We start from the raw sequence: 27450 nt of genomic DNA on the forward strand, positions 1-27450 counted from the left end.
ACCGGCGCGAGCCACCGGGTCTCACAGGGCGCTTTAGGGCGCCGGGACGCGAGCGTCGGGGCGCCGGGGTCCAGGGCGCAGACGCGCCAACCATCCCCTGGTCGGCGTCCGATCGATAACTCGACGGCAGACCCTGACTCATCTCGCCTCTCCCTCGCTCCCTCGCCTCTTACCCGATCCGCTGAAGGACGCTGTTCCTTGAAGCCAGCCAGCCAGCCAGCCAGCCAGTCAGCCTCATCCTGCTGCCTGCCGTGCCTTCGACGCGATTCGGCCAGGGCTTCTTGCTTCCTTCGACGCCCGACGCTAGGTTACACTGCTCAAACTTGGACCATATATAGAGGGATTTCCAGTCGGTACGCACCGCCCGACGTCGGGACGGACGGACTCTTGGCTTTCGCCTTAACTTCCCTGTGAATGGTGTTTCGACAATGGGGAGGAAAATATACTTGGCGTAACAACATCCTCGAGTTAGAGCCTCGTAAAGCATTTTTCTCACGGTGACATGCATTATGCCGGAATCATGAAATTTTCAGAACACTCGCCGCTTCCCTCTTATCCGGCTGCTTGTTGCTTTCTTCGATATTGGATTCTCGTATACGGCTAACAGCTTTTCATTGAAAATTCCCCGTTTACAAGTTACGCTTGACAAGAAAAAAAAAAAAGGAAAAAAACAAACTACTTCACCGTTCAATAATCGACTGCGGTTTAATCGAGGAGCGCCTTTTCTTCCTATTTACTGTTACCGTCGAACAGACTCGTCGGAAAAAGGGGTGACCGATAACACAGTAGTTCAAGCAGCTGCTGCTGTTGCCGGTGATGCCTGTTGTATCGAAAACGGTTTTTTCGCGATATTAGGGATTTCTTGGGGGATGAAAAAACGGCATTCATAAATTTCAAAGCGTTTTGCAACGCGCGCGGCGTGAGTTCGACAGTCCTTTTTGCGGTCGATAGCATTTCTCAAGTGATATCGGGATAAGGGGAAGCTGGCAGGAACGAAATTATTTTTAAAATTGAGACATGTCTCCTTTTCCTTAACAATTGTATCGCTGAAATCGATACGAATACGATAACTTACGATGGTGTGTCAGGCTCGAAAAAATTGTTAATTTTCATTTCTTAAATAACATAATTACGAGATAATGAACCAATGTACCCGATAGACTAAAAGTGTTTCTTCCTCGCTTTTTTACACATAAATTTGTCACCGGACAAAACCATACTCAGCCTCGCTTCGCGGACTTATTTTAGTACGGACGTGTCACCGTAAGAGAGATGTCCGTTCCCGCGTAAAAAACAAAATAGAAAAAGACCAGCAGCAATGCCGTTTTTCACACCTTGAGAAATACGAGTCGTTTAAAAACTCGAAACGTTCGTATTTCGTCCCATGAAGAACGCTTTGAAATTCGGCGACATAAATTCGTTTTTTTTTTTTTTTTTCTTTTGCTTCTTTATCATTCTCGTATTCGTTGAAAAAAATCTCGAGAATCCTGGAGAATAACAGTTTTTTCGCACATCCTGCCGTGTAGAACAACTTTGAATTATGAAAGTGACAATTTTTTTTTGCGTTAAAAAATTGATGGAGAATTTTCACATAGTCGTAAGGAATAGAATTTTCACTAGAAATTTTTATCGTTCCCAAGCATTATACTGCAGGAATAAAACACCATTGAACCTTATTCTGCACCCGGTTTCAAACGACTAGCGAACAATTTTAATTATTGAAAGTGCGTACAGATCTTTTCGTGACACGAAAGAAACCCGAATGATTTGAATTGTATTGCAGACATGAAAAGATACAGGAATACTTGTTTCCATATCCAGCTGGTGCACGGCCCTTGCGTAATAATCTCGTGGGAAAAACGGCACTTCGGTTATAGATTAATTCTAAACACATAAAAAAAGTGTGCACTTTTTCTCAGTGAGCTCTTTGACGCTCGTGGTTTCTTTGGTTTACGCAGCTGTTCGTAATGCAGAACGCGAAATAGCAGGCTCGATCCGAGAAAGCCTTTCTGCTCATCGAACAGTTAACACAAGCCATCCCAGACCGTTTGCATCCCGGCACTGCAGGATCATCATTCTTAATTCTTATATAAGACTGGAGCGAGTCGGGAAGGAATAACGAATCGTAATTTTGGCTCGTCCTCATTATTCCTATATTCTTCTCTAGCGATTCATCCTTATTAAACCTTTCACTGCTGCAGTCACCCCTCTTCATAATTCCTCGCTAGCTTTTAGCCCGAGCATCTTCTCTCCGCCGGTCTTTTCTTTCTTTTAGAAATTTCTCAATTCCACTTTCATAGTCTCGCTTTATACAAGCTGCAAGAGAGTTGGGAAGAGGAGGAGAGTGCCTCAGTCACCTGTAAATAAGTAAAGGTAAACTCTGACTGTGGGCTTAGGTATGATACGAGGAAAGATGAGGGCTGGACGAATAGAATTTCCCTTTGTCTCTAACAATAACTTTGAATCCTCGCAGACGTACCGATATCGATGATGCTCAAAATCGCTTCGCGTCTATTCAGTCAACTTTACATTCAGGAAAAAAATCTAAAAACAGACTCACTCGCACTTCGCATCCGGCTTCCGACGAAAAAATCTGATTCTTTCAAACCGGGTGATAAGAAGAAATCCAAGGGGATGAAGGTCGCCTCTTCGAAAACGTCCTGCCCCGGAGCCGAGCCTCTTCTTATAGGAACACTCTTAATCGAACGGTTCCAATCTCGCGATCATTTGGCTATTTACCAATGTAGGTCACACTCTGGGCAAGACCATGAATAGGTATGCTTTATCGCAAGATATACTGTACAGGTTGAGAGAAGAGTTCGGCATCGAGACGAGGCTCTAAATACGTTATTTTTTACATTACTCTAGCCTGGAATGGAAATTATTTACGTAATTAAATAGAAACATTCATTACATCGTTGCGACTTTGACAGTGGCACACTTTCCGTTTGTCTGAAAATTAGAATTATATCACGAATTTATGCCTGTATAAATAATTAGAACGTCCAGGTACTAATCGAATCTTTGCACTCATGTAACCACCACGTGTGCCTAATTCTATGGCAAATTGGTCAATTTTTTTTTTCACCATAAATCCGAAATTCCTCCGGTTACTTTTGATTACTTTCAACGATTTAACCATATTCTTTGAAATATCCTCCTATACGTATTTAGAAGATCTTAAAATTCGTGGCTGCAGTTAAGCTGCAAGAGAACGACAAAAAAAAGTGGGTTTCCTTGTTTCTGAAGCACTACAATAGGTACTGGTTTTTTTTGTTTTGTATTTTTATTTTTTATTTTTTAATCACAAAGCTGAGCGTCGGCTGCCGGTTCAGTTCAGCTAGAATGCTCTACATTCTACACATACACATGTGCATGTAACGTGTGTACGATGTACATGGAGGCGTATTACGTGCACTCGTTGACCTGGAAAGTATTATATGGAATCTTTGAGATATATAGCATAAAATAGAGTAATAATCCCGAGTATACCTCAGACCTTTATATTAATATTAATTAAAGCGAACCCTGTGAAGTATCTGGGTAATGAACGGGTTCAGCTTGTGGTATGGTGCAAGAAGAGGTGGAAAATGGAAAAAAGAAGAAATAGAACACTGCTATTAAGATGCAATATCAGAAGGATAGTGGAAAAAGAGAATGAGAGGAAAATATTGAAGTTGGAATCATTAAAGTGACGTTTGGACAGTTTCGTCGTTAATTTCTTGTGTTGTAAAACATTTAGCCGGCAGTTTAAACCCCACGGTTAGATATACGTATACCTATTATGTCATAAGATGAAAAAAACAAACCACTTTTTCCAAACAATACGACCAACTTTTCAGGATAACTTTCGCGTTATAAGTTTTGACTTGATGGAAAACTTTACCGGGTATACCTATACACACATTCTTCCGTCAAAGTTCTGAACATTTCCGATAGGATTTTCATAAAACTTGGTCGCTAAGAACTATATCACACACCATACCTCCTACACGTATCACAGACGCGTATAAATCCATGTCCTAAGTCGACGTACGTGTAACGTACGTTGGTATATACACACGGACAATACGGACAACTCCGCTGATCAAATTTCGTGTCAGATTTGAATCCTGGATGACTAGTTTAATTTGAATTCACCAATGTTTTTCCGCTCTTTGGTACATACGTAACTCTGCGGGGTGTTTAAAGTCAGGTAGTTCCGGATAAGTGCCAATTTCCGCCCCCGTTTCTACCTGCCAGGAAAGAACCCGCGAGTTATTGGTACCTATACCTGGCACTACGCTTCGAGGATTGATGGTCACGTTTACATTTTAGGAGCTTCCCGGGCTATTGGACTGATAATCGCCACCCGCTTTACCGTAGCGGGCTGCTAATTGCGCCCGCAAATATCTTTGGCCATTGACCAATCGCTGCCTCGAACTTGAAGAGGCACGTTAAAACTCCCCGTCGAAGCGTTTACTTTCGCACTGACTGTTATAGGCGATCCTTCGGCGCGGATCGACGCAGCGAAAGTTTTTCTGGTTTGATTTTTGTGCTAATTCGATTGGAAGAATAAGTGAAAAACGACAGTTTTCAGTTCACAGTTTCAAATCGAATATAATCATATTTTAACTTGGAGGTTAACACGCGAAAATAGTAGAAGCAAAGTGGTGTGTTCAACGTATGGAATAAGACTGTGAATAATTTCTATTTATACTGCATTGTATCGATTGACTGGATAGCAGAGACCGCTGCAGGTCAATAAATAAACAAAGTAACCACTGGTGCGAGATAAGAAAGTGTAGAGAAAATAGCAACCACTTGTTCGAGTATCAAAGAGCTCGCCTTAACTTGCGGGGCGTCGATTATACCTCGGAATGTTTTTGATTCTTCTACTTGTCTCGGCGGTTCATCTGCCGGAAATTGTGCGAGGAGCGGAATCTGGATCTGGAGCAATCGCGACGGCTCCACTGACTTTGGTCAAGACGACTTTTAAGTCGTGGTACTCGACGTACAACTTCTACAGGGAGGAAATCAACTTGGGCTATTGTTGGGTAAATTATTTCTTGGACATTCCAACCCTCATGGACACTCTGGCCAATGCTCGGGCGATCGAAATCGACTCCGACAATCCGTCGCCGCTGTTGAAAGGCCTAAACGGGTTGTCCAGCCCGGTGTCATCGTTCCCGAATAAAAAATTCGACGCGGACACGGACGTCATCGACTGGAAAAGCGTCGACAGTGATAAATATTCTACGGAGAACGGCGAAAATGACGATTACGATCGTGGGAGTGGAAGTAGGCCGCCTCATCGCCAGGAGGACCATTACTCTCAAGGGACAGGAAACGCCGCCTCGAAATGGGACACCGAGGACGACAATGCCGGTCAATTTACCGGGAATCAGGAACCGTACAACAACCCAATTTCTACCCAGGCCCAGCAACTTACCACCGATCAAAATTCACCCCGGAACATTTATCTCGGTGAGCATTACACGGAAGAAGACCGTCGTTCTTCGGCCAACGGTTCCCGGGCGTTGACGACCGGCCGGCAATTCGCGTCTCCGGGCCTGAACGACCTGCTTGTTTCCCTGCTGGGCCTCAATCCACCCCCTGGAATCGGACCGCTTGCGTTTGGCGGGAGAACGAACCCGACGATGTTGATTATGGCCAGACTGATCGGCATCTTCGTGAGGCTCGGACGCCAGGTGATCCAGACCATTGAAAGTAGGAGCTACTTGGCGTGCAGCAAGGACTATCTTATCTCCCAGTTCTTCCGATGGATAAAATCGTGAAGGCGCTGCAAGATAAGAGTCAGTTCGTCGATGTGTACCTTCCTCTCTTCCCCGAGGGAGATTGATGGATTGTTTTCCCTTACTACAAGAACGTATATCACCTACATATCTATCCAGTGGTGAATAGCCGCGGTGATGTTTTGTCGAGGAGGCATATCGAGGAGATACAGTTTCGTCAGCGAGTCTGCCGGAACGATACACTATTGGAAATAATCTGTGTGCAAAGCGTTGAGACTTTCTATATATTTCAAAATTAATACTTGTTTCAATTATATTTTACTTACGTATAAATACTCTTGTAAATGTGCGATACGGTAAATTTCAAAGATGTATTTATGCGTTTCATCGCCATTGTCGGATTACAGACAGATTTTTAGACTTTGAAAAATATCGAACCTCCGTCGTTTCTTCTTGATAACATTCCGTTGTTCCACGAAAATTCAAATTGCTTTCTCCGTCTGCATATCTCTGGATTCTTTTTGTCTTTTTACAAGAAATATTTTATCATTTTCATTCCCCTACGCTTCTAGAACGACTGTAGAAAAGATACCGTACAAGCAGCTTTCCACGTCAGCTGTTACGAGACGGTGATTTTTCTCTCGGTGTTACGGATTTCACGTGGAAAATTTACATCTACCTTTGTACATTATTATACCAACCTATGCTATTTTCGTGATGTAAAGATAAGCCAAACGTAAAGCCACAATTTTTTATCGCTATCGCTGTTATTGTTATTAATATATTCAACCGTACGAGGTGGAGTCTTTGAATTTTTTCATCAAAGGAAGCTTTCGGAATCGGTAAACAAAAACCGGGACCGATTGAAGCTGAAGCAGGTATATCTCAGTGCATATACACCACACTAGCCGGAGAAATGAATATGAAAGTATAAGGCGGTATCATAGAGAGAGAGTATAAGATAGGAGATGGCAATTTAGATCCTTTGAAAAGGCTTTCATTCAAAGCGTTGCCAGAGTTACATAATGCCCGATGTGTACCCTAGGAAATTGCGACCTCTCAGGAAGAAAAGAACCACTTATCGCCCCCTCGTTAATATTCAATTCCTAATTACCTGCAGATTCTTCTCGACGGTAAACGAGAAGGTAGAGAAGAAAAGGAAGAGAGTAAAAAAAATCAAAAAAAAAACAAAAATCGCGGCCACCTACCCTGCAAATGAGTTTCTTGTACACACGAGGGCTTTCTCTCTCTCTCTCTCTCTCTCTCTCTCTCTCTCTCTCCCCCTCTCTCTCTTCATCAGAACTGAAGTGAAACCCGCGTTATACGTACCTACATCTACTCGAACAAAGCGCAACCTTTGCCTCTCATCCGTCCCATACGTTACAAACGTGCCCATACGCAGCATGACGTATTTCTTTGCCGGAAATGGTTTTTTGCATTGAATTCTTGAATAACTGCAGTCGTCGGTCTCGTTTACTTTCTTACCCCTGAATTCTCCGCAGGTGCCCGCCGCATATCACTCGCAATAACGGACGGTATTGCGATGATAAAAATTCGAGTGTTATATACCGCATCGGAAAGGAAGGGAGATACGTGGTGGTATATCCTTCGCGGGGAAAAATATCTATACGATTCGTAATATACCTCTACCTACCTACCCGTAGCCATGGTTGAGGGTTGAGGGTTGAGGGTTGAAAGGAGAAGTAGGGAGGCAGAAAAGGGAGGAAACACCTCCATCGGAAAACCGAGAGGCAGGGAACGCGCTAAGGAAGTGGAAACGACGGGCCTGGAAGGTATATATGTATAGTGATGAGAACGGAATCTATCGTCTCTCTCATTAGAGCCTGAAATATTTCGGGAATTCGTGATGAGGATGGCCTCAGCTACCTTTCGAGATCGTATTTTCGATCCTACGTTCTCGCCTTCATGGTCGAACCGAGTACACACGGTTAACCCTAACTCACCATCCCCTGATCGTTCGACGAAAACAAAACTTTGTCGGTACGGACATTTTTTAATACGGCTAGTTACCTCCTTCGATATATAGTATATTTTACGTGTATGTGAACTGCGAAAAATAATTCTGTGCGGACTTCAGTAGACTAAGATTTAAATAGGTGTTAAATTTTCGATCTGACCCCAAAAATTGTTCTGCAAAAGTTCATATTGGACATGTTTTACGATGATATAGGACTTTTTACACATGTAAGCGGAATCGCGTGTCTGAAATATTTCGGTATATCGCTTTAAAATCTTGTCTCACTCAACACTTGACGGAAAGAAAATCTTCACCGTCAAAATGTACATCCGATTTTAAGGTGAATTCAACGCCCTTACAGAAGACAGATAATTTTATTGTTAGTTCGGTGCCGCGTGCGTGCAGAGTCATTCAGTTTATACGTTATGTGCGTATAAAATTACTTTATACCGGGGTGAAAATTGATGGTGAAAATTGAAAGCGAGTTATTCCGGGGCGGCAGTTCTCGGGTATCAACACGCCGATCCTGGATTGCTCTAGCCCCCGGCGAGAAGGAAGGGCTGCCGGTATCCTAGAAGCGTGCAATAAACGGGTATGGGGTTGAGGGGGGAATAGGGAAGTAATAGCTGCAGGGGAATGCCGGCGCGCCCCTCAACTTCGCTTCGCTTTCCGCGCGATGGAGTCGCTGATTCGGCTAATGTCATCATCCCTACTGACACGTGGAATGCGATCCGGCTAAGGCGACGCCGCGGCGTGTCTCTTCGCCCGGGAACCTGGAAGACGTAGGGATATTTTGCCAAACTGCGGCACGCCGCGGGGGACGAAGGACGAGGGAATACCGCGATAAGATGCCCGCCCGACACTCCGTGCTAACAATCTCGCGCAATTATGGGTACATTTTCCTCTACCCGGAAGCTCCCGATCGTGAATTAGGAAGAAACTTAGCTTAGCTTCGATACAAAATTACAGGGAACGAGATCGTTACATCCGAACTCGATGTTAATTGAATAGGAAGGAAAATTACGAAGACGTGATTCGAAATCGGTGAATTTTGTTGAAGAAAAGAATAAAAAATTTATTTGATATGAAATTCGTGTTTTTTTTTTTCAATGCCAAAATCGTATAACACTCGCCTAATTTTGATGCGGAATTATCTAAAAATCGTCTGAAAACAATTTATGCTATAACATTAACGTATGTTCTTCGATCCGACATTATTTCTTGAGTGTAACGTTATTTTGCATAAAACATTTTTGCGATCGACCGAGAGACTCGGGAATAAATTCATCGCAGGTGATTCGAAGAAAGTTAATTCACAAACGTAATGGACTTTGATTAATCGAAATTGGACTAGCGATGTACATTCGGCACTGAAATTATGGTACGGTGGTATGATTGATCCGGAATTCGTGAATTGAGACACATTTGATTTATTTATTTTATTGAATTTTTTTTTACTATATTTGCGAACTGTTAATTAAATTTCATTTGATGGATTTGAGTCACAGCTTTTGAGCCTCGGTTTCTTCATTCCTTCTCTCGACACTACACGCTGAATCGTTTATTCCGTCTTCTCCTTTAGCATCGATAATTCAGTACTCCTTTCTCATGCCTGGGAAGGAACTGCTTTCATAATTCTCTGAATTATGCATAGCAGGGACTTTCGCGACACCCGGTATATTGAATGAGTCTAATTCAGCGACAAAGTGCGGACATGTATGAGAGAGGCCCGTTAGTCACTTAGTGTCTTTGGAGTTTAGCCATGTAGTGAATTGAAAATTGACCCGGTACTGAAATAGTTTGCATAGCGGTTTTAGCCCCCGATGTATAATGCGAAGGGAATTACACGCGCGATAACGCATTTCACCTAACGATCCAACGGGCAATGTATTAAACGATGCCTAAATACCTGTGACGTTATACCGATACGCGTATTCGTGGAAACCGAAGTGCGCACGGCGTTGATTGTGAGAAATTTCAATATATCTAGCGTTTGTCCAGATCGGCCGTAATTTGCGAGTTCTGCACATCGAATGAGGCATTTTCGATTTATCGCCTGGATGATCGATACGTCCATTCATTTTCCTATAATACGGGCATTCGAGTTTATTCACGTTTATATATCTACCCGCGTATTCATCAGTTGGTCAAACCTTTTTCAAAGGCAACCGTATAAGCGCACATGAGCAGCGGTCTGCATTGCAGTGGTTTAGTACCTGCACACAAGTATAGGTATACGATGTAGAAACCTGTTAGCGAAAATCGGACACACCGAGAACGCGCACCTGTTGTACACGAATAGCACGAAGCCCAAAGTCGATAACATCCACGCCAATTGTGCTTGCTAATTCCTGTGTCAAACAATCGTCTCCGCTTAACAAAGCGTTATTCGTTATTCAACAACTACGTAAATTAATTCGCAGTTTATCACATTATTGGAATTCATTATTCCATGTGTATAACGCAACACGTATCAACACTTTTTTGTTTTATACAGGTTCGTTAATTCTCTTAAGGGTGGGAACTGGCGAAACTTTAAGGGAATTAAAGTTAAAGATTAGAGATTGATCGAATGTCAAACATGGTTGCGATTACATTTTACGCATGCAAAATAAAAATCGTTCTTAGTGAAACATATGTTATAGTCCACCAGAATATATGAGACAAATTTTTTCCGGTAGGCTTATCTCTGTTCAGATTCGAATTGAACATCAACCATGAGTGAATCTGTGCTATAGTATTTAAATTAACGATGAATTTGAATCATGTAAACCTGGAAGTTTATATTCTTTAGTGCACGACCTAAATGTCAAAACGATTTTTACACAATCTATCATCGTAACGAAAAACGTAGAGGATTTGATGAACGTCAATTTTTCGAAACATTTACGTCACGCGCGGGTGTCGAACTATCGTAAATTATCGCGTAACAACAACCTCCTGCGAAATTGGAGAGAAAAAAATTAAAGCTAAATTAGATTCACCGAGAAAAAGAGGAAGCGCAGAGCCATGATCAAGCTACTGATATCCCCGTCAATTAGTTACCTGCCCACCCGCGTAATGCAAGTCCACTTATAAATCATAATTTTTCTTTGCTCTAAGTATAATATATTTACGAGGCCCTCCCTGACGGCTTCACTTTGCTTAGAATGAAGTATGGGATTCGTTTGATAAATGAGAAAGGTTCTTTTAATTTTACACAAAATGAACAAATATCAAAGCGTTCGAAATTTATTCCATAAATCAACGGAGGATTTATTGACGATATATTATATATGTATGTACCGGTATAATTATTCCTTATAACATGATTCGGTGTATATACACTGGTCCGTGGAATTGGCGAGTATTTAAAAGTATTCGAGAGTTAAATAAAAATGTCGGTAATTTCGATCTTTTTTTATTATTCCGATAACGCGAGAAAGTAAAAAAATCAAAGTATAACCTAATCACGTGTATAATTGTAGATATGTAATTTCTAGCTTAAATAACCACGTACAGTACAAGACAATAACAAATTGTTTTCCGTGTAATATATAACACGGCGATCGATCAATCTTAGCTGTGCTTTCCTACGGTTATTCCCTTCCCCTCTAACCACGACGACTCTATCGTTGACACGTTGCGTAAAAAGCATCTTCCGGTTGCCACAACTTCCGTGAAGAGCACCAGCCCCGGTTTAGAGCCGTGCAGTACCGAGGAAGGATGAATAGCAACTGGTTGTCTCGTAGAAACCTTGAACAGTGCATTAGAAGTAAGTAAGACGGTGAAGCGGAAGAGCTTCGTTAATTCAATAATTATGGTAATAATTGCACGTAATTTAGTGATCAAGGTTCGCAAAGAGGAAGATAATACAACTTGCGCAATACTTGAATCAGTTCGAACAAATTTATTGTACTTGAAAAAAAAAAACATCGGAAAAAGCGGGTACGTACGTTCTTCTCACTCGTTTTACTATTTACTCAAACAAATAGAAAAAAAAAATGAGGATACATTCAAGAACGAAAAGAAGTTTTCTCAGGTTATTTCATCCTTTTGATCCCCCCACGTTACTTTCCGTCATCTAAAACTTTCCCTATTATAGGTTTTGCGCTAGACAGATTCCGTGCATAGTTCTAAAGAGTGACTGTGACGAGCAGTATTCGATCAAAATTGAACTCTCCTGATTATATTTTCCGTGTCGAGACCAAGCAAAATATGTTCGGAATTTTAATCGTGCAGCTAGGCAAAACGACAACCTTGACACCGCATAAATCCCGGAGAAAATTCTACGAGAGTATGCCGCGTCTGTTACGTGCAATAACTTTTGATCGATTTAGAAAATGAAAGAACGAGGACTGTTTCTCCCCCTTTTTTCCTCACCGTAACGTAAGTCTGGTCCCTCTGCAATTCGGCGAGATTATCGAAGAGCCCCTCAAGCAGCGCCTTTCTCAAGGATTCGGTCGAGGATCCGCAGCTCGATTTTTCCAAATTTGCTCTCTCTGCGAGCGCGGCCAACTGCTTGCGGACTTCCGTCGCGTACTCGAGGTTCCTGTGGTGCAAAAAGTTGTCGTGACACCACAACTTCTTCTGGCTGGTGTTCGCGTACCCTTTGAAGACATTGAGCAGCACCACGTGGTCCCCTTCCGGCGAGGCGAACCTTTGAACCGAATTTTTTTATCCCTAAATTCAAACGTATTGCTCAGCTGTGAACAATAATTACTCGGGAAATCAGACCTGGCTTTTGCTGCCGCGGCTTTCTCCCGTTTATTCGGAGGCTCGACGAAGACGGACTCTCCTGAGAGCAAGGCCACCACTGTCAGCGCTTCGTCGAGGCACCGGTGCTCCGCCGAGGCCAAAATAACCTTCGTAAAGCGTGGATCCAACGGGAACAGCGACATCGTTCTTCCCAGGGTGGTTAACTGGGGCGGGGAGCCTGTAAGAGAACCCGCAGTGGATGATTGATGGTTGATTTATCTAACGCAGGCTGCCTAGCCGACGAAAAGGGATCCGCCTTACGGTGATTACGCGTATAGGTCTTGAGCTGCGCAAAACCCCTTTACTGACTAACACTGCGACCGCCACGAGATATTAGAGTCCTTTCTCGATAATTCTTGAGTCACCAAAGTTAAACTCGCCATTTCGAACCCAAACTGGGGGATGAAAGGATAGAGAAGAAACCAGAAATTCTTACCTTTGACGGCTTCCAGTCTTTCAAGGCAAGAAACGGCTACGTCGACGGCTTCTTTAGGCGGTTTGTCCATGAAATCGAAGGTGGTTATGTCGATACCGATGGCAAGTAGTTGGAGGGCGATACCAGCGAGTGAACATCGCTGGATTTCTGGTACAGGCATCTCGCTCATCTTTTCGAAATCACCTTTAGTGTAGGTTCGGTAACATTTGCCAGGTGCTTCTCGACCCGCTCGTCCAGTTCTCTGCCAGGCTTGAGCTTTCGCCACTTTCTCCACCCGCAGGACGTCCAATCCCGTCGCTGAGTGATGGGTCCGCGCTTTGACCACCCCCGTGTCGATAACGTGCCGGATTCCTGCGGAAAAACGAACCAACGATATTGTTGTTTTTTTTCTGTTTCTTGCCACTTGACGACGATTTCACCAGGCTGACTTCTTCACACTCATTTTTTCCATCAAGTAAAACTTTTACAACGAACCTCCGATTGTTACGGAAGTCTCTGCAACGTTGGTCGATAAAACCAGCTTCCGCATTCCAGGTGGGGAGGCTTTGAAAGCCTCTAATTGTTGATGAGTCGGCAGAGCCGAGTACAAAGGAAATACTTTCAAAGAAGGGTAGCCTTTGCCTTCCAATTGTTTGGCGGTTTGTCTCGCGACCGTTGACGCTGCCTCGATTTCTTCTTGTCCGGTCAGAAAGACAAGGATGTCCTCGCTGAAATTATTATTGCGACTTACATTTCCGGTGTACACAATCCTACAACACGCATTCCATGCCCGTCTAAATCAACCAGCTGACTGATCTTGTAAATCTAATACAGTAATTGGCTGGTTGAGTTGAAACGGAATGTCTGACGTGGATGTAGCAATTATGAAAAAAGAAATCTCTTACTTGGCGGGGGTTTCGCGATGAATATTAAAGATGGTAACCAGAGCTGAGAAAACATAGTCATCCTGTGTTTTCACCGAATGATAAATTTTCACCGGATGCTGACGTCCCTCCAAATAAACAACGGGTGCCTGAAAGTATTTCGTGAACTTGTCGACGTCCATCGTCGCGGACATGACGATCAGCCCGAGGGGCGGCAAGGACTTCAATTTTCGTAACTTCTGAGCCCGTCTTGCGACCCCGAGGAGAACGTCGGTTTGCACGGACCGCTCGTGAGCCTCGTCCAATATCACTATCGAGTAATCGGAAAGAGTTTCGTCCGTCATCGCTTCGCGGACCATCATACCATCGGTCAGGAATTTTATCCTCGTTTGGGCCGATGTTACGTCCTCAAATCTGACGCAGTATCCGACCAATTTCCCGGGTGTAACTCCCTGTTCCTGTGCCACTCGACGCGCCACGCTAACCGCAGCCACTCTTCGGGGCTGCGTTATTCCGATCCGACCCGAAACACCCGCTAAACCAGACGCCAACAGTAGTTGCGGTATTTGCGTAGTTTTCCCGCTTCCCGTTTCCCCTATCACAATCAATGAGCTGTTCTTCTTGATCTCTACCAACAGTCTTGAAAATTCGTCATATTAATCAGCGGTGAACTTGATTGATAATTGAATAACGGGAAGCCAGCCGGAAATATTAAGCTGCTTGAATTAATTATGATTAGTAACTTTTGTACATTCGTACAAAGTAAAGTGGAGTAAAGACGGTAAAGCGAAACAAAGCAAAGTTGGAAAATCAACCAAACAAGTCTTTGAAGCATACGGTATATTTCATACCAAATTTCTCGACAATGTTTCTTTACAAACTAAAAATAGCAAGTTCAATATAGTAGGCTTGCAGTGAAAGATTCCAATTTGAGACTAGGATGTTTAAAAAGAGTTTGTGACCCTTTTCTCGTTCGTCTATATTATATTTCTTATAATTTCAGATATTACAAACAAACGTTAGGTTAAAAAAAATCTGATCACATTCCAACTGGCACTCTTTGCTCTGAAATATAAGTCCAATGTGCTTTTTTCCACGCTTATAATTGGATCACTACGTAGTTCACTGTGTCTACAGTAATCTTACAAATGCCTCTTCTATAGATTAGCTAGAGTTACAGGAACTGAATCATATTCATAAACCAACGTGAATGATACTAAACACTATGTTTAAAAGAACGTCAATAAAACTTCTGAGTAGAAAAACATGCTCGAGAGAATTCAACGGGTATCGGTAAATCGTAGATGGAAAATAATCAGAACCTAAACTGTAAACGCTGAAGAAGAACATGGCATCATAATACACGAGATATGTGAATAGAGACCGTATAATCTACAGTGGATCATAAAATTAAAAATTAGCCAAGCTTCTAGAATTTATTGCTTCACAGTAACATATCGTCAGCTGGGAGCAACATCATCCCATCTCAGAATTTGGTCAAACAAAACCCCGTCTCAGAATTTCGTTAAAAAATCTCGTATATATATCTGGAGATCACTTTGGTCATACGATATTGTTCAGTAAAATTCTGAGATGGGGCTTTGTTGATGCAAAATCTGAGATGAGGTTTTGTTGAACCAAATTCTGAAATAGGATCTTGTTGCTTTCAGTCGACGAGATAGACAATATCTACAGCTAATCTTAAGAAATAGTAACACCAACTGCAGTAACTGTGACCGACAGTCGGTGTGACGCCTGTTATGATACAAATAGCCGGTACATACGCCAGCTGGGATGCCTAACCCCAGGCGCACGCACATGCATCACACTTCACGCAGGCGGCACAGTCGCAGGTTAGTTCACGAGATAGGCGCGACGGTTACCTTACCGATGCCGTAGCAACGCGATAGTGCTGCGAGAATACCGATGTAGTAAGAGAGGGTGGGAGCTGAACATATTCGAATGGCGGCCATCTTGCGTTGTGTGTATTTTCGTCGGAAAGTAAGCTGAGTTGACTGAGGATACATATCTATAAGGCGTACACTAAGAACTACTTCAAGAGACTAAACAGCATTATCAGTTACTACAACGTTCGTTATTAACATTGCATGATTATGATGTCCTCCAAAATTATGAAAATAGGCGTGTCGGAAATTTATCTACAAGACACCGACCAAGGATACTATTGGAAAAAATTTATTCATCCGGAGTACGGCTGCAACACCGACGTCTATAAAACCGTCTAGCCGGTACGCATTCTGTAGTATCTTAATATCAAAGAGGATGTTTGATAATTAGCGACCAAATTCCCGTAGCAAATTACTACATTTACCGCAAAGAGAAACCATTGATTGCGAGAGAGCCCACGCTCGCATTTTTCGTATCCCTGATTTCATAGCATCTTCTGACAGTGCCTCTGACACTAGATTTTTAGAATTAATTTTCGAGATGCATGGTCGGTAAACTCATATCGGTAACAAATCTACACTCTGTCGCATTTAGCATCACGTAGACAATGGGTATTTGTTATTTGTTCAGATTCGAATACTGATCTCCATAAACGTGTTCTGTATACTACATTGTCAATGTGTATGCAGAGCGATTAAACAAAAGACAGTCATAACGCCCGTTGATATAGTTTAACGGCAAAAGATAGAAAATTTTGACTCAATATTTGTCTTCCGCGTAGCATAAATGTACGTTAAGGAACACATATCAGAACTGTTTTCGCTGAATTTGGAAGGAAAATAATTCACGCGCCTCTCAATTCCTAATACCCGGTTTGTGTAATCCAAATGTAATCTCATTGGATCCTAGCAAGTACAGTGTATTTTAAAGTGCAATTGTGTTCACTCGACTCACGAGGTGAAAAGTTATCGTTGGTTTTCCACCGTCGAGATTCTTTGTTCTGCATTTTAGTAGCAAAAGTGGTGAATATTGTGAAAAAAAAATTCAATTCACTACAGTAAGGATTTACTCTCGCCGAGGATGGGCTGATCATCACGATGTAGCATGAGTAAGTCGCATGATTTTAAAATGACTGAGTTTCATAATTAGCTGTTTAAATTAGACCTTGCCTCTCCAAACTAGCATAGACTGGTTTGGATGATTTTTCCTTGAAATGCGCGCTACGACACACAACCCAATGTGGCCGACCACTTCCTCCATCCTGAATCTTTTTCCCCTCTTCCCATGTCCGTGGCACAGTGGAAAACAGGACAAAAAACCACACCAGCATGGAAAAGTAAAGATGCAACGGCATGCGAGGAATAGAGTGATGTTGGCAGTTACTAGTATAATTTCCAAATGCCTTAACATTAGGAATGATCGATCCGAACAGGTACAGCTTGGAAATGCGAAGCTCATAATGAGGAGGAATTTAAGATAGCAGGGGCGTCACACCCGTTGCCTCGGCCTCGAGATTTTACTAACCTCTTCCTAAGCTTGTAAACAGGCAGCGATTTCCGTTGTTGTTGAAGGCTGTTATGCTGCGGTGGGTTTATTGTCAACGTTGACGACGTTGACGACGCTTGTTCCGAAGTCGCGACGGAGTCCTCAGTTACCTTTGACAAGGTGCTTTGCTGACAGTCTTCATTTTTACACCTTTTCGCGTTAGTATCACCGAACACAACGGTAGTAGGTCGTTTTGGTGCAAGTTTAGAAAAACTCGAAGTCCCCATAGCACTGTATTTTGAATCCATGTTATCATGGACCCCCATTTCGCAATGAAATTAACGATTATGAAAGAAATTGGCGAATTTTCCAACCAGGCTAACGAATCGAGACGCACGTGGTCACTCACAGCTGTTCGCTAATACGTCACGCCTGAATTCGTTCAGCACCGCCGACCTCGTAGCCAATAAAATACGCTCAAAGGTCCGGAAGGTTAGGTCAGTATTTACTTGAATTTACTTCATTCGAACCTCGAATATCGGTCTTTTTTGTTTATTTATATTGCTTGCGATCCATCTTTGTTAAAGAATGTTTGTTACAACTCCTGTATTTTCATTGCTATTGTAGTTCTTTTATCGCCCTCTTGTTCAGGACATTTTTAAAGAATGTTATTCCTATGTTATTCGATGACGATAATCGTACCAGCAATTATGTCTAAATGCAAGCAATTGTACTCACTCTGTAAAGTCTCACAATTCATTAACGTGGACCTCGTTTATTCCAGTTCCGCGTCTAGTTAGTAGAAATTACAATAACAACTTACGAGGGAATTCCAATGTATACTCAGGGTTCGTACGCTTTTTGAAATCTGAAATTCCCCCACTTTTCCAGGGAATCCAGCTTGAAAATAGGATTTTTCCAATAACATTTCAAAAAAAATGCTACTGATTGATGACAATAATTTCTTTGCACATCAATACTAATACCTTCAATATTACCTAGTAGCTATCTTACTATCTGAGTATTAATTTACAAACAACAGTCTGCGATTTTCAGTAAGAAGAACATAAAAGAAGATTTGGTATTAAATAACATACACAGAATGTATGTAGTAGTGCGACGAAACAAAATTTTAATTGTATTTTTTTTTTTTAATCGATTTTTGTTCGTATAAGTGCTAATTTATTTCTCCAACAGACTCAAAATTTCAGTCTTATTTTCGAAATTCCCTGACTTTTCCTTGTTGTAACAAATTCCCTGAGTTCTCCCGATTTTGCAGGTTTTCCCTGTGCGCACGAACCCTGATATTGCTTGGGATTACTAATGGACAGTAGGACGATACATCAAAGCAGTTTGCTTATGTACAGAGTAAATTGGCATGAAGGATATAATATAATGTAAGTGTTTATTTTCATACTAGTTAATTTAAGCTAAACTTGGTACATCATGATGAAGTCATTCATTTTACAATTACACTTTGCATTATATAATATAAATTAAAAACTGATTTTTTACTTTACAATAGCTTACTTAATTAGACGCAAAGAAGATAATTTGCGTTTGGTTCATTTCGATTTTTTTTTTTCTTGGTTTTCTTCAGTTTCATTTGCATAGAAAAAATAATCACGACACTAAGGTAGAATATTTTTCATTTTGTCCTCAAATTAGCAGTCAATATTTTGTGGAAAGACCAACACATTCAGTAAAGCGGTAATTTTCATGTAGGTATGTGTACATCAGTCACACTGAATCGGGTGCAATCTACATTCTTCAACCTGCATTTGGTACTCTTTCAGTGTATCACAGTAAACTATATTCCGAATAATCATTTGGGAAGACATAGTGAGCCAAGTGTAGATCCAATCTTATATAAATTTTCAGCTCAAGTTTCTCTTTATACACAGATTTTTTTTAGCTAAATTTTACGTCAAACACAAGACTAATGTTATCATCGTAATGGTCTGTACGCGGGGCCTATGGAAGCTGCTGGCAACTGAAAATAATTGAAAGCAAGAAAATAAAAAACAACTCTTATCACGAGTTGATGATCTCCGCTACTGTAAACTTATTTGCTGTTCAATAATATTTTAATTCTTCTTACGTTTGCTCCTATTCGTGATAAATATCGATTCCGTATATGAATGTCCGAGTGTGGCAGTAGTAAATCGTCCGTCGATAAATCTGACGTTGAGCTTGAATTCAGTAATTTTTCTCTTTCCGTAGCTTCTACCTGTTTGCATCCGCCATCGTGAATCTCACGTTGACCTGGAGTCATGTTTAAGTAACCGCCTGTCGTTGTAATGTCAGACAGCCAAATTCCGATAGTGGCAAGAAGGGAAACTGAAACGTAACGAATAATCGAAATGTATACGAGTTTACGTTTTACTATTTTCTGGAGCACTCTCCTTACTCTCCCCCAGTGTATATACTCAATTCAACTTACCGCATAACCATGCCAAGAAAAACATTTCTAACATAAAGTATCCACCAGAATCCACTATCATGCCAGTTAATATTGATACCACTGCTAATCCCAAATTCTGCACAGACTGAGCGCTGTGAACAATATAGAGAAATCAAGTTATTCGCACCAATAAATAGTGTAGATTTGATAGCTCTATGTTAAGTAAAAGAACATTGACTAAAAGCGTTACATCAGCACATCATTTTTCAAATCGTATAGCACTAGCAATAACGAAAAAAGAAAAACGTATCAGTGGATGCTTTAAATCCCACTTCACAACTGATAGCAAAGTAGATTTTTTAGGCAAATGCAGGAATTGAGTTTTAATAAGATTTAATTACTTGTGTTCTAGAATCGGGACAAATGCCGAAGAATTTTGATAAAACTCTACTTTGTTAACTATGATAGTTAAATTTACTATTCTAATAACTGCATTACTATCGTGCAATTGAGGATTAATGGATTATCGATAACTAACAGCGTCAAGATATCCTTTGTCTGTTTTTCCGTTACATTATGTTCGAATAATCATAAAGTTCGTTACAACGAATGCGTCAGCAATAAGTGAGATTACAACATATAATCTTCAAGTATATGCATAACTTGGATTGGTAAAGGCACGTGCAAGTGTGCATATAACAAATACCGCTTGTTTGGTACACACGAACTTGTATCTACTGCATAGATATGATAGCCAGTCTAGTCATAATAACAGCTGTAACAAGTTTGCTGGCAGGGTGAATAACCCTTTTGATATACGATATTTCTCTTATTTTAAGTCAACTTACATTCCATATGCTGTTCCTAATTGGTACTCAGGGATAACAAGAGCGATTAAAGGCCAGAGAGCACTCGCCAACATGGAGTATGACAGACCCAATGTAATCATGCAGATGTAGGGATTTACGAATGTGAATGTGAGCAATCCATGAGCTACAATGGTACCTAAAATGCTTATAAAAACCCAAGAAACATTCTTTCCCAATCTATCGACTAGGTAGCCCAGTAACGGTGAAGCAAATGCCGAAATTGAGTAGACTAGAGAATTGACATTGTTGGCGGCAGCTGGCGAATAGTCGTACTTTCTTATAAAGAAAACCCTGAAAAAAATTGAAATTGTCAACACTGTGAACCTTTAGTGACCCGTTTGCAAATGGTGATTGAACAGTTATATCATCATAAACTAAATTTATGAGGCTGAAGTTAACATTAACGTAACGATACATCGGGAGAGAAAATTGTTATTGGGCAAGTTTAGGATGACTTTCAAGGAGTTGACTCTTTAGAATTGGTGTATATTTTATTTATAATGGTTTAATAAATTTCGAAGTCATAAATATGCGAATTAGCGATTTTTCCTAAACATGCATCACGTCATGGTAATGTTACTAACTTCATCCTCATATAAATTTGTTCTTTGGAGATAAACTCACTTTCCTAGGGCGATGAATGGATATATAGCAACATAATAAGCTATGCAGACTACGGCTACCAGCCAAAATACCCCTTTGAAGTCTTTACAGTCTGTTAGTCGAACCACTTCGGGTGTCACACCTTCACCGCGTCTCAACAATCTCTCCGCACGTTTGTCCATGAATGCCAGTAGTACGGCACAAATCATTGATCCGACACAAGTGATTGATGCAAGGAATAGAACAATACCTATGCACTTGTATCCTGAATAAGATTCCGCCACCCAACTATATATGGGCTCCATTACCAGGAAGTTGACGGTAGATCCAGCTCTGGCAAAGCTGAGCTGTAGCCCAAATACCATGTTCAACTCCTTTCCTTTGAACCACAATACCGCATAACTGTTCTGTGCAACTGCTAGAGATTCTGCTCCAATTCTGTAATCAGAGTTAATATTTCTGTTATTTGTATTTTGTATAATAATTACTCAAAACTTCCAAATATTTGAATTGCATTATCCAAAACTGATGCTTCGTTTTTATATTTATGATCAATTTGATGATTTCAAGAAAAATTTCAAAAATTGATAGAATTATACCCAATGTAAAAATTTGCTGCTAAACATTAATCATGTTCTAAATAGTTCAGCTTGACAACAAGTCTATAAAGATTTTTCCTAGTGATTATACAACAGATATCTATTTACCTAATGTGATAAAACTGCAGCATGAAAACAATTATCTTTATATGCTCTGATTCTTCGATCAGGAACATTTTCTCTAGTTCTAGCTTTTCCACATTATGATACAGCTCAACATAACGGGAGAGGTGGAAAATTTTTTTTTAACATATCTTACCCAAAAACAAATCTTCCGAGCATCATTACCCAGAATGCATCAGTGTATGCGCCAAAAGCAAAAATAAATTGACCAATGAGAGTTAGTCCCATGTATATAACCGTGCCAAGTCTTATGCCGAAGACGCTGTCGAGTAAGAATCCCCCGATAAAACAGAAGATCACATTTGGCCATGAATATATGGAGTAGAGTAGTACAAATTTGCTAGTTGTCAGATCTAGGTCACTTTTGAAGTCGTCTTGCAGTGCTCCAGGGTTGTCATAGCAGAAATATGACCCTGAAATGATGTGATGTTGAATTATAATAACATATACTTAAGTAATAACAGTTTTGTAAAAAAAGACAAAATCGTTCATTTACCACGTTATCACTATGATAGTGATAACGGGGTAACAGTTTCATCACTTATACATGTGTACATGCCTTGTACACACATGCCTTATCTGAGGTTGAATATTTTTTTTCTACCTCTTGCTGCTCCGTATAGTCCATACTACCATTACTTTTTACTGGTATGTGCAGAACTACTCGTAAACATTTGTATTCTTATATAGTTAATCTTACTTTGTGTGTACAAAGCAAATTTGTCTTACCAAAACCAAGAAGGCACATTAATGCCAGTCCCAGAAATCTGTAGAGTGGTTTCTTTGGGCCACAGCATCCTTGTAGAGCAGCTTCGTCGGAATCCGTTGATTCTATCGTCCTCTGAGGACTCTCCATGATTCCTCCCTCCATACCTTTGTTCGAACAATATATTAATCTATTTTAAATGAATTTCAATCACAATATTTTATATTCGTTTTCCTGTTTTATTTTATTCCATTTGCGAAGACTGCGGGTGCGGGGAAAGATTGGCACGGTCACACTTGTTGCTGTATTGTTGAAATTTAACCCCGACGATTTTATTTTTTTCTCCTGCTTTTTTTGATAGCAATGTATATGACAATACGGCTACACGCGAAGATAATGTTTGACGTTTCCGGAAGATATCATCTTGAATTGAAAATTTCAACGATCTTCTATCATTTAAACGATAGGCATTTAGACGCGATACTTTCGTTAATCAATCACCTTTGTTTGATCGATAATTTTAAACCATCACTTTCGTCGTTTCGCAATGGGAGGGCAATGTGTCACTTTGCCAACCTGTCACTCGCAATCTTGCAGACGCCTTTATCCCACCACACAGCTGACGCTTTGATAATTCCACTGGATAATTTCATCCATGCGTACAGCCGCTCTTTGGACAGTGACAATATCACCCATGGTGCGCAAGTCTGCGACGTGAAATACCCTAGAATCGATTCTCGTGATCAATGTGCTCGTTGACATGCACACACCACGTCGTTGACTGAAAATGTATTCTTCATTCTAAATCAGTTTAACCGACATAGCTGCCTATTTCTATTCGTGAACAAATATTAAATAGACATTTTTGTAAAATAAAATTACGGAAGTCTATAGTGACATTTTTTTCAGTGAATTGCACCAATTTATAACGCACTGTGTACTCGCAGTTCTCAATGATACCACTACGTGAATATTTCATAACTTTGCAAATTAAATGGAGTTTTCAACTCTGCAATGCCTTAGAGACATAAAAAGTTGATAAACATAGTTACAAAAGATAAATTACGGAAACATACATAAATTTTTATTGAAAAATAATTCCTTTCAAACATCCAAAGTACAGGTTATAATTAATACCTTTGAAAATCTTAATAAATACACATTTTTCCTGTAAGATTGAGAATGATCAATCGTATTTCTAATTACCTATACCTATTTACGTTATTAATATTCTTTGCATCAACGCAGAGCAATCAAATGCTCTTCATAAATATACACAATTTTCTCCTACTTATTTTTGAATAAACAACAATATTTACCCAGTAATAAGCTCACCCACCCTTCAAAATATTTTACAACCAACCAAATCTAGGAGGCAACCTCCTCTGTCGCTCCTTCAAACTCTAACTTAACTTGACATTCCTCCGGTAAACCTTCGACGTCTACTTCAGATTCTGGGGCGTTTAACATGTTGAGGGTAACTTCTGCGGATTTACCCATCATGCCTTGATTACCAGCCGCTTGTTGTTTCTGGGTCTGAGCCTGCTGTTGACCTGTTCCGCCTCCCCCACCGCCTCCGCCGCCACCACTTTGCTGGACATTTTGTTGAGAAATAACTTGCTGTTGCCTTATCGGTACCCCGGCTTCTTCGAAAGCTTTTTTCTTAAGCGTCGTTCTTATCTGAGATCTGAAAACCCATTTATTTTAGTGAAAACAAACATAGGACTGACGCAGGAATCGAGAGCTAGTCGCTGAACGATTAAAATCATGAATTTTTTTCTTTCGAGTCAACTTACACTGTTCTTCCCTTGATGTGTTCACTGATTTTGTTCAGATCTTCGCTGAACGTTTTTACAGAATGACGAAGCATTTCAATTTCTTCGTCAGTCCATTTACTAAAGGTAAAAGATCAGAATGTTAGTTTTAGTATAAATTACACACTAAGTGTAATTCTTATAATAGTATTAGTCGAAGCTCGAAATATCCACTTGAAAACGTCTAATCATATAAGTTCTTTCTTCAATTATTTCCAAGAATGTATCAAAGCAAATGGCAAGTGAACGTCAGAATAATCACCGTTTATGCAGACTTATTGCAAAATCGTATACCTCGACTATACTCAGGGTCATTTTTTCCTGAGGGTAAAATTATTCATACGCAGGATCACAAGAGAATCATAGGGATGATTTTATCAAATATTCTATGCACTTTGGATATATTTAGGTCTCGTACACATAACGTTGGTCCGGAAAATGTTAGTTACATAAATTTTTCTGTCAAAAATATGAAATCTTGGAGTGGTTATTTTTCCGCTACGAGAAATAGCAATGCCTGATAGATGTCAACATGGCGCTTTTTTTGATACACCACTGAAATTTGGCGCGAGAATGGTTAATCGATAAAAATTAAATAAAATAAATTGTAATCTTACCCGGCGGGTGAATCCGTAGTTGGGTGTAATTGCATGGTAAGTTCTCCCAATTTGTTGAACGCTGCTCCAGCGGCCGTGAATATTTCACCGACCTGAAAGTTACAAGTTTGGGTCAGACAATTGAAGGGACGCCGTGTAGCCGGCCAAGTCGTTTGACGCATCAAAATAATGAAGTTCAAAGAGAAATTGAAACGATCGTGACATTTTCGTGATAATCGACATATCCGTCTGTAACCGAAGATGCGATGTATACGTTCTATCGATAAATTTTAATGATTTTCTTGCCAATTATTGGTAATATAAACACAGCACAATATAACCTAACCTTCTGTCCGCTCTCGAGCTCCATGGCTTATGGCTAGATTCTTGGTATATCAGGGGGGAAGTACCAAAGAACACGTGACTTGGGGTGGAAAATGGGGGTGGGAATGGCACCCAATATCCAACGGTAATGGTACTTGGCGGGAAATTTATGGTTAACGTTCCTAAACCGCGATATATCAAACTTACCTTGCTTGCGGAATTCATCTTATATTGTTGTTAAAATCCCGACGACGCCATTGGTTATTCGACATCTCGGCATGCATAGGTATACGTCGTCATACATACATACATGCTCGCGCGGCGTTGCCGTCCCGCCAAACTTCCATTTTACGTTTTTTATTTATGTATACCTATCTATGCTGCATTCATACCAGCATTTGAATTCGATATATATATATATATATATATATATATATATGTATATATCTTATGACGTGCTTCGTGCTTCAATAAAACTAGACTGCTGAATCGAAGTTCAATTTTATACATAATTTAAAAATCAAACTGATAACAGATGACAGTTAGAATTCGAAAACATCGAATGTTTGCAGAAGGTGAAAAACGGTTTTTATTCATTTAAGTCAATTAAATTATCACACTTCGTTTGTTTCCTCTTAAAGATCAACAATTTTCTGCCCCAATCATTATTTCCGGATTCGGTTAATTTATCGAAACCGCAATGTTCGGTGAGAATATTTTCCACGTGAGTATCCATCTCGCCAGTGTATCGCAAACTTTGGAGCATTGGGAAATCCGCAACGTTGGCGCGTTTCAATCGTCTAGAAGCATTCCTGTAGCATTTCCAAGGCTGGGGTTCGACCAGGATAATTCTGGTCTTCTCGCATACCGACCGGAGAAATTGCACGAGGCCCGAATCGCCGTGATTCAAATGTATCCACATTGTAACAGAGAAGCAAAACGCTACATCGAAAAGATCCCTCCCCTTTGACGTCAAGAATTCATCGATCACCCCGCTGCTTTCCGCAGCCATAAAATCCATGCATTTATACGTGACATCGCGCCCCGTGTTCGGGTCGTTACCCTCCTTCGCTCTTTCTATCAGGACTGGGTCCAGGTCCACGCCAAGCAACGACAAGTCAGTATTGTCGGACGATGAGTCGTCGATGTTCGCCCGAAGAAAATCGTACAGCGCTAGCGTCAGATTCTGAAAATGAAAGAAACACAACGTTAGAAACGCAGTAACGAATCTAATCCGGTCAGTTCCAGTCGGTAAGACAGTTTTGAATTACGCTTTTTTCCTCGCTTTATTCCCTCGACAGATGGCAGTAGGAAGTAACAAGAATTGAGTTTCGTATCTCACCGCGTGAAACTGATTAACACGATGGCGTGCGACAGCAGCTGCCGTCAAAGATTTGTACATACAGCCTATACAGCATATAATGATTAATACTCACCCCCGCGTTGCAGCCGACATCCAACCCGACGTACTTCCGGTCGGTTGGGTCCGCGTGCCATACGCCTCGCGGAAGTTGCCGCAGCCGCTCCTCGGCCGGGTGAAATTGGTAATAATTTATAAAATTTCCGTGCCTGCACGCGCCCGGATCCGTTTTATTATGTGTCACCCGGTACCCTCTCGTTTCCGTTTCACTAATTGATCCTTCGTCGTTCGACGACATTTAGCGTTTCTCGGTTAAGCCCCGTAATTCCGACGACAACGATGATAATATAATGCTGCCGTTTACAGAACGGGGGATACACTACGCTGTAGTAGTTTGCAATTCCATACGTTTAACATTCATGCTCAAACGAACTTGCCAACTAGGTGAAAAAAATAACGAATCAACAATGCGATAAACGAGACGTTTCCGGCCATCATAAAAGCAGATTAGTCATTCAAGTTTTATACGGTCGTCATCAGATTATATTACTTCGGATATCAATATTAAAGAATGTTCAAAATTATACAACAATACAGAAACAACATCGAACGGAAGTTGTTGGTGTGCGAAATTAAGCCCCCAACGGTAAATCAGCATGTTCTATGGCCGATTCTTACCACAGATGATGATGCCTGGTAGCGCCATCTTATGGCCATAATGGGAAATATTTTCATGGATCCTTGGCTGGGGATTGCGGCAGGTCGGGAGGGAGGCGCACCGCCCGTCGCGGCACGGTGGGGGGGGGGGGGATTTCGTCTGCGCATGTGTGCGTGCACGTGACTTAACGACACACATTAACCCCACGTTTACATCGATGTACCGTAAAAAAGGCAAGATTTGCTAAGAGAC

At 41.0% G+C, this 27450-nt stretch overlaps 4 protein-coding genes across 8 annotated transcripts; all 4 read right to left on the reverse strand.

The window, feature by feature from the left end:
• Window positions 1-10928: 10928 nt before the first annotated feature.
• LOC107219015 (ATP-dependent RNA helicase DHX33) lies at window positions 10929-17571 on the reverse strand. The gene is made up of 7 exons (XM_015657071.2): window positions 17182-17571; window positions 13771-14388; window positions 13361-13593; window positions 12887-13237; window positions 12430-12628; window positions 12076-12352; window positions 10929-11448 (listed from the first exon to the last, which is right to left on the reverse strand). The coding sequence occupies exons 1-7, from the start codon at window positions 17466-17468 to the stop codon at window positions 11272-11274; spliced, it is 2142 nt and encodes a 713-aa protein (XP_015512557.1). The 5' UTR covers window positions 17469-17571; the 3' UTR covers window positions 10929-11271.
• Window positions 17572-18528: 957 nt separating this feature from the next.
• LOC107219031 (major facilitator superfamily domain-containing protein 1) lies at window positions 18529-23110 on the reverse strand. 2 transcript variants are annotated; one of them, XM_015657096.2, is made up of 8 exons: window positions 23023-23110; window positions 22470-22613; window positions 21877-22153; window positions 21040-21456; window positions 20395-20706; window positions 19586-19698; window positions 19244-19482; window positions 18529-19135 (listed from the first exon to the last, which is right to left on the reverse strand). In XM_015657096.2, the coding sequence occupies exons 2-8, from the start codon at window positions 22609-22611 to the stop codon at window positions 19091-19093; spliced, it is 1545 nt and encodes a 514-aa protein (XP_015512582.1). In that variant the 5' UTR covers window positions 22612-22613; window positions 23023-23110; the 3' UTR covers window positions 18529-19090. The 2 variants fall into 2 exon arrangements, with proteins under 2 accessions (XP_015512582.1, XP_015512581.1); XM_015657095.2 differs by having other exon boundaries at window positions 22948-23107.
• A 398-nt stretch (window positions 23111-23508) lies between these two features.
• LOC107219021 (chromatin complexes subunit BAP18) lies at window positions 23509-25550 on the reverse strand. 4 transcript variants are annotated; one of them, XM_015657077.2, is made up of 4 exons: window positions 25388-25532; window positions 24878-24969; window positions 24243-24341; window positions 23509-24133 (listed from the first exon to the last, which is right to left on the reverse strand). In XM_015657077.2, the coding sequence occupies exons 1-4, from the start codon at window positions 25403-25405 to the stop codon at window positions 23815-23817; spliced, it is 528 nt and encodes a 175-aa protein (XP_015512563.1). In that variant the 5' UTR covers window positions 25406-25532; the 3' UTR covers window positions 23509-23814. The 4 variants fall into 4 exon arrangements, with proteins under 4 accessions (XP_015512563.1, XP_015512562.1, XP_046587265.1 ...); XM_015657076.2 differs by lacking the exon at window positions 25388-25532 and adding an exon at window positions 25203-25372; XM_046731309.1 differs by lacking the exon at window positions 24243-24341 and having other exon boundaries at window positions 25388-25550.
• A 193-nt stretch (window positions 25551-25743) lies between these two features.
• Window positions 25744-27191, reverse strand: LOC107219023 (RNA 5'-monophosphate methyltransferase). The gene is made up of 2 exons (XM_015657079.2): window positions 26617-27191; window positions 25744-26366 (listed from the first exon to the last, which is right to left on the reverse strand). The coding sequence occupies exons 1-2, from the start codon at window positions 26836-26838 to the stop codon at window positions 25770-25772; spliced, it is 819 nt and encodes a 272-aa protein (XP_015512565.2). The 5' UTR covers window positions 26839-27191; the 3' UTR covers window positions 25744-25769.
• Window positions 27192-27450: the final 259 nt, after the last annotated feature.

This window comes from Neodiprion lecontei, chromosome 2 (assembly GCF_021901455.1).
Source record: "Neodiprion lecontei isolate iyNeoLeco1 chromosome 2, iyNeoLeco1.1, whole genome shotgun sequence".
Lineage (NCBI taxonomy): Eukaryota > Metazoa > Arthropoda > Insecta > Hymenoptera > Diprionidae > Neodiprion > Neodiprion lecontei.

What these genes read in the sequence shown, in the direction of transcription:
- LOC107219015 (XM_015657071.2), bottom strand. Translation starts at nt 17,468, where the DNA reads ATGGGGGTCCATGATAACATGGATTCAAAATACAGTGCTATGGGGACT. An exon ending in GACTTCCGTAACAATCGGAG is followed by an intron (nt 13,238 to 13,360) that starts GTTCGTTGTAAA and finishes GTTTTTCCGCAG; the next exon opens with GAATCCGGCACGTTATCGAC. An exon ending in GGGACCAGACTTACGTTACG is followed by an intron (nt 11,449 to 12,075) that starts GTGAGGAAAAAA and finishes GCACTGTTCAAG; the next exon opens with GTTTCTACGAGACAACCAGT.
- LOC107219031 (XM_015657096.2), bottom strand. Translation starts at nt 22,611, where the DNA reads ATGGAGGGAGGAATCATGGAGAGTCCTCAGAGGACGATAGAATCAACG. An exon ending in AATGTGCCTTCTTGGTTTTG is followed by an intron (nt 22,154 to 22,469) that starts GTAAGACAAATT and finishes ACATCATTTCAG; the next exon opens with GGTCATATTTCTGCTATGAC. An exon ending in CCATTCATCGCCCTAGGAAA is followed by an intron (nt 20,707 to 21,039) that starts GTGAGTTTATCT and finishes AATTTTTTTCAG; the next exon opens with GGTTTTCTTTATAAGAAAGT.
- LOC107219021 (XM_015657076.2), bottom strand. Translation starts at nt 25,226, where the DNA reads ATGGAGCTCGAGAGCGGACAGAAG. An exon ending in ACTACGGATTCACCCGCCGG is followed by an intron (nt 24,342 to 24,877) that starts GTAAGATTACAA and finishes TTTTACCTTTAG; the next exon opens with TAAATGGACTGACGAAGAAA. An exon ending in CACATCAAGGGAAGAACAGT is followed by an intron (nt 24,134 to 24,242) that starts GTAAGTTGACTC and finishes ATGGGTTTTCAG; the next exon opens with ATCTCAGATAAGAACGACGC.
- LOC107219023 (XM_015657079.2), bottom strand. Translation starts at nt 26,838, where the DNA reads ATGTCGTCGAACGACGAAGGATCAATTAGTGAAACGGAAACGAGAGGG. An exon ending in ATGTCGGCTGCAACGCGGGG is followed by an intron (nt 26,367 to 26,616) that starts GTGAGTATTAAT and finishes TTTCATTTTCAG; the next exon opens with AATCTGACGCTAGCGCTGTA.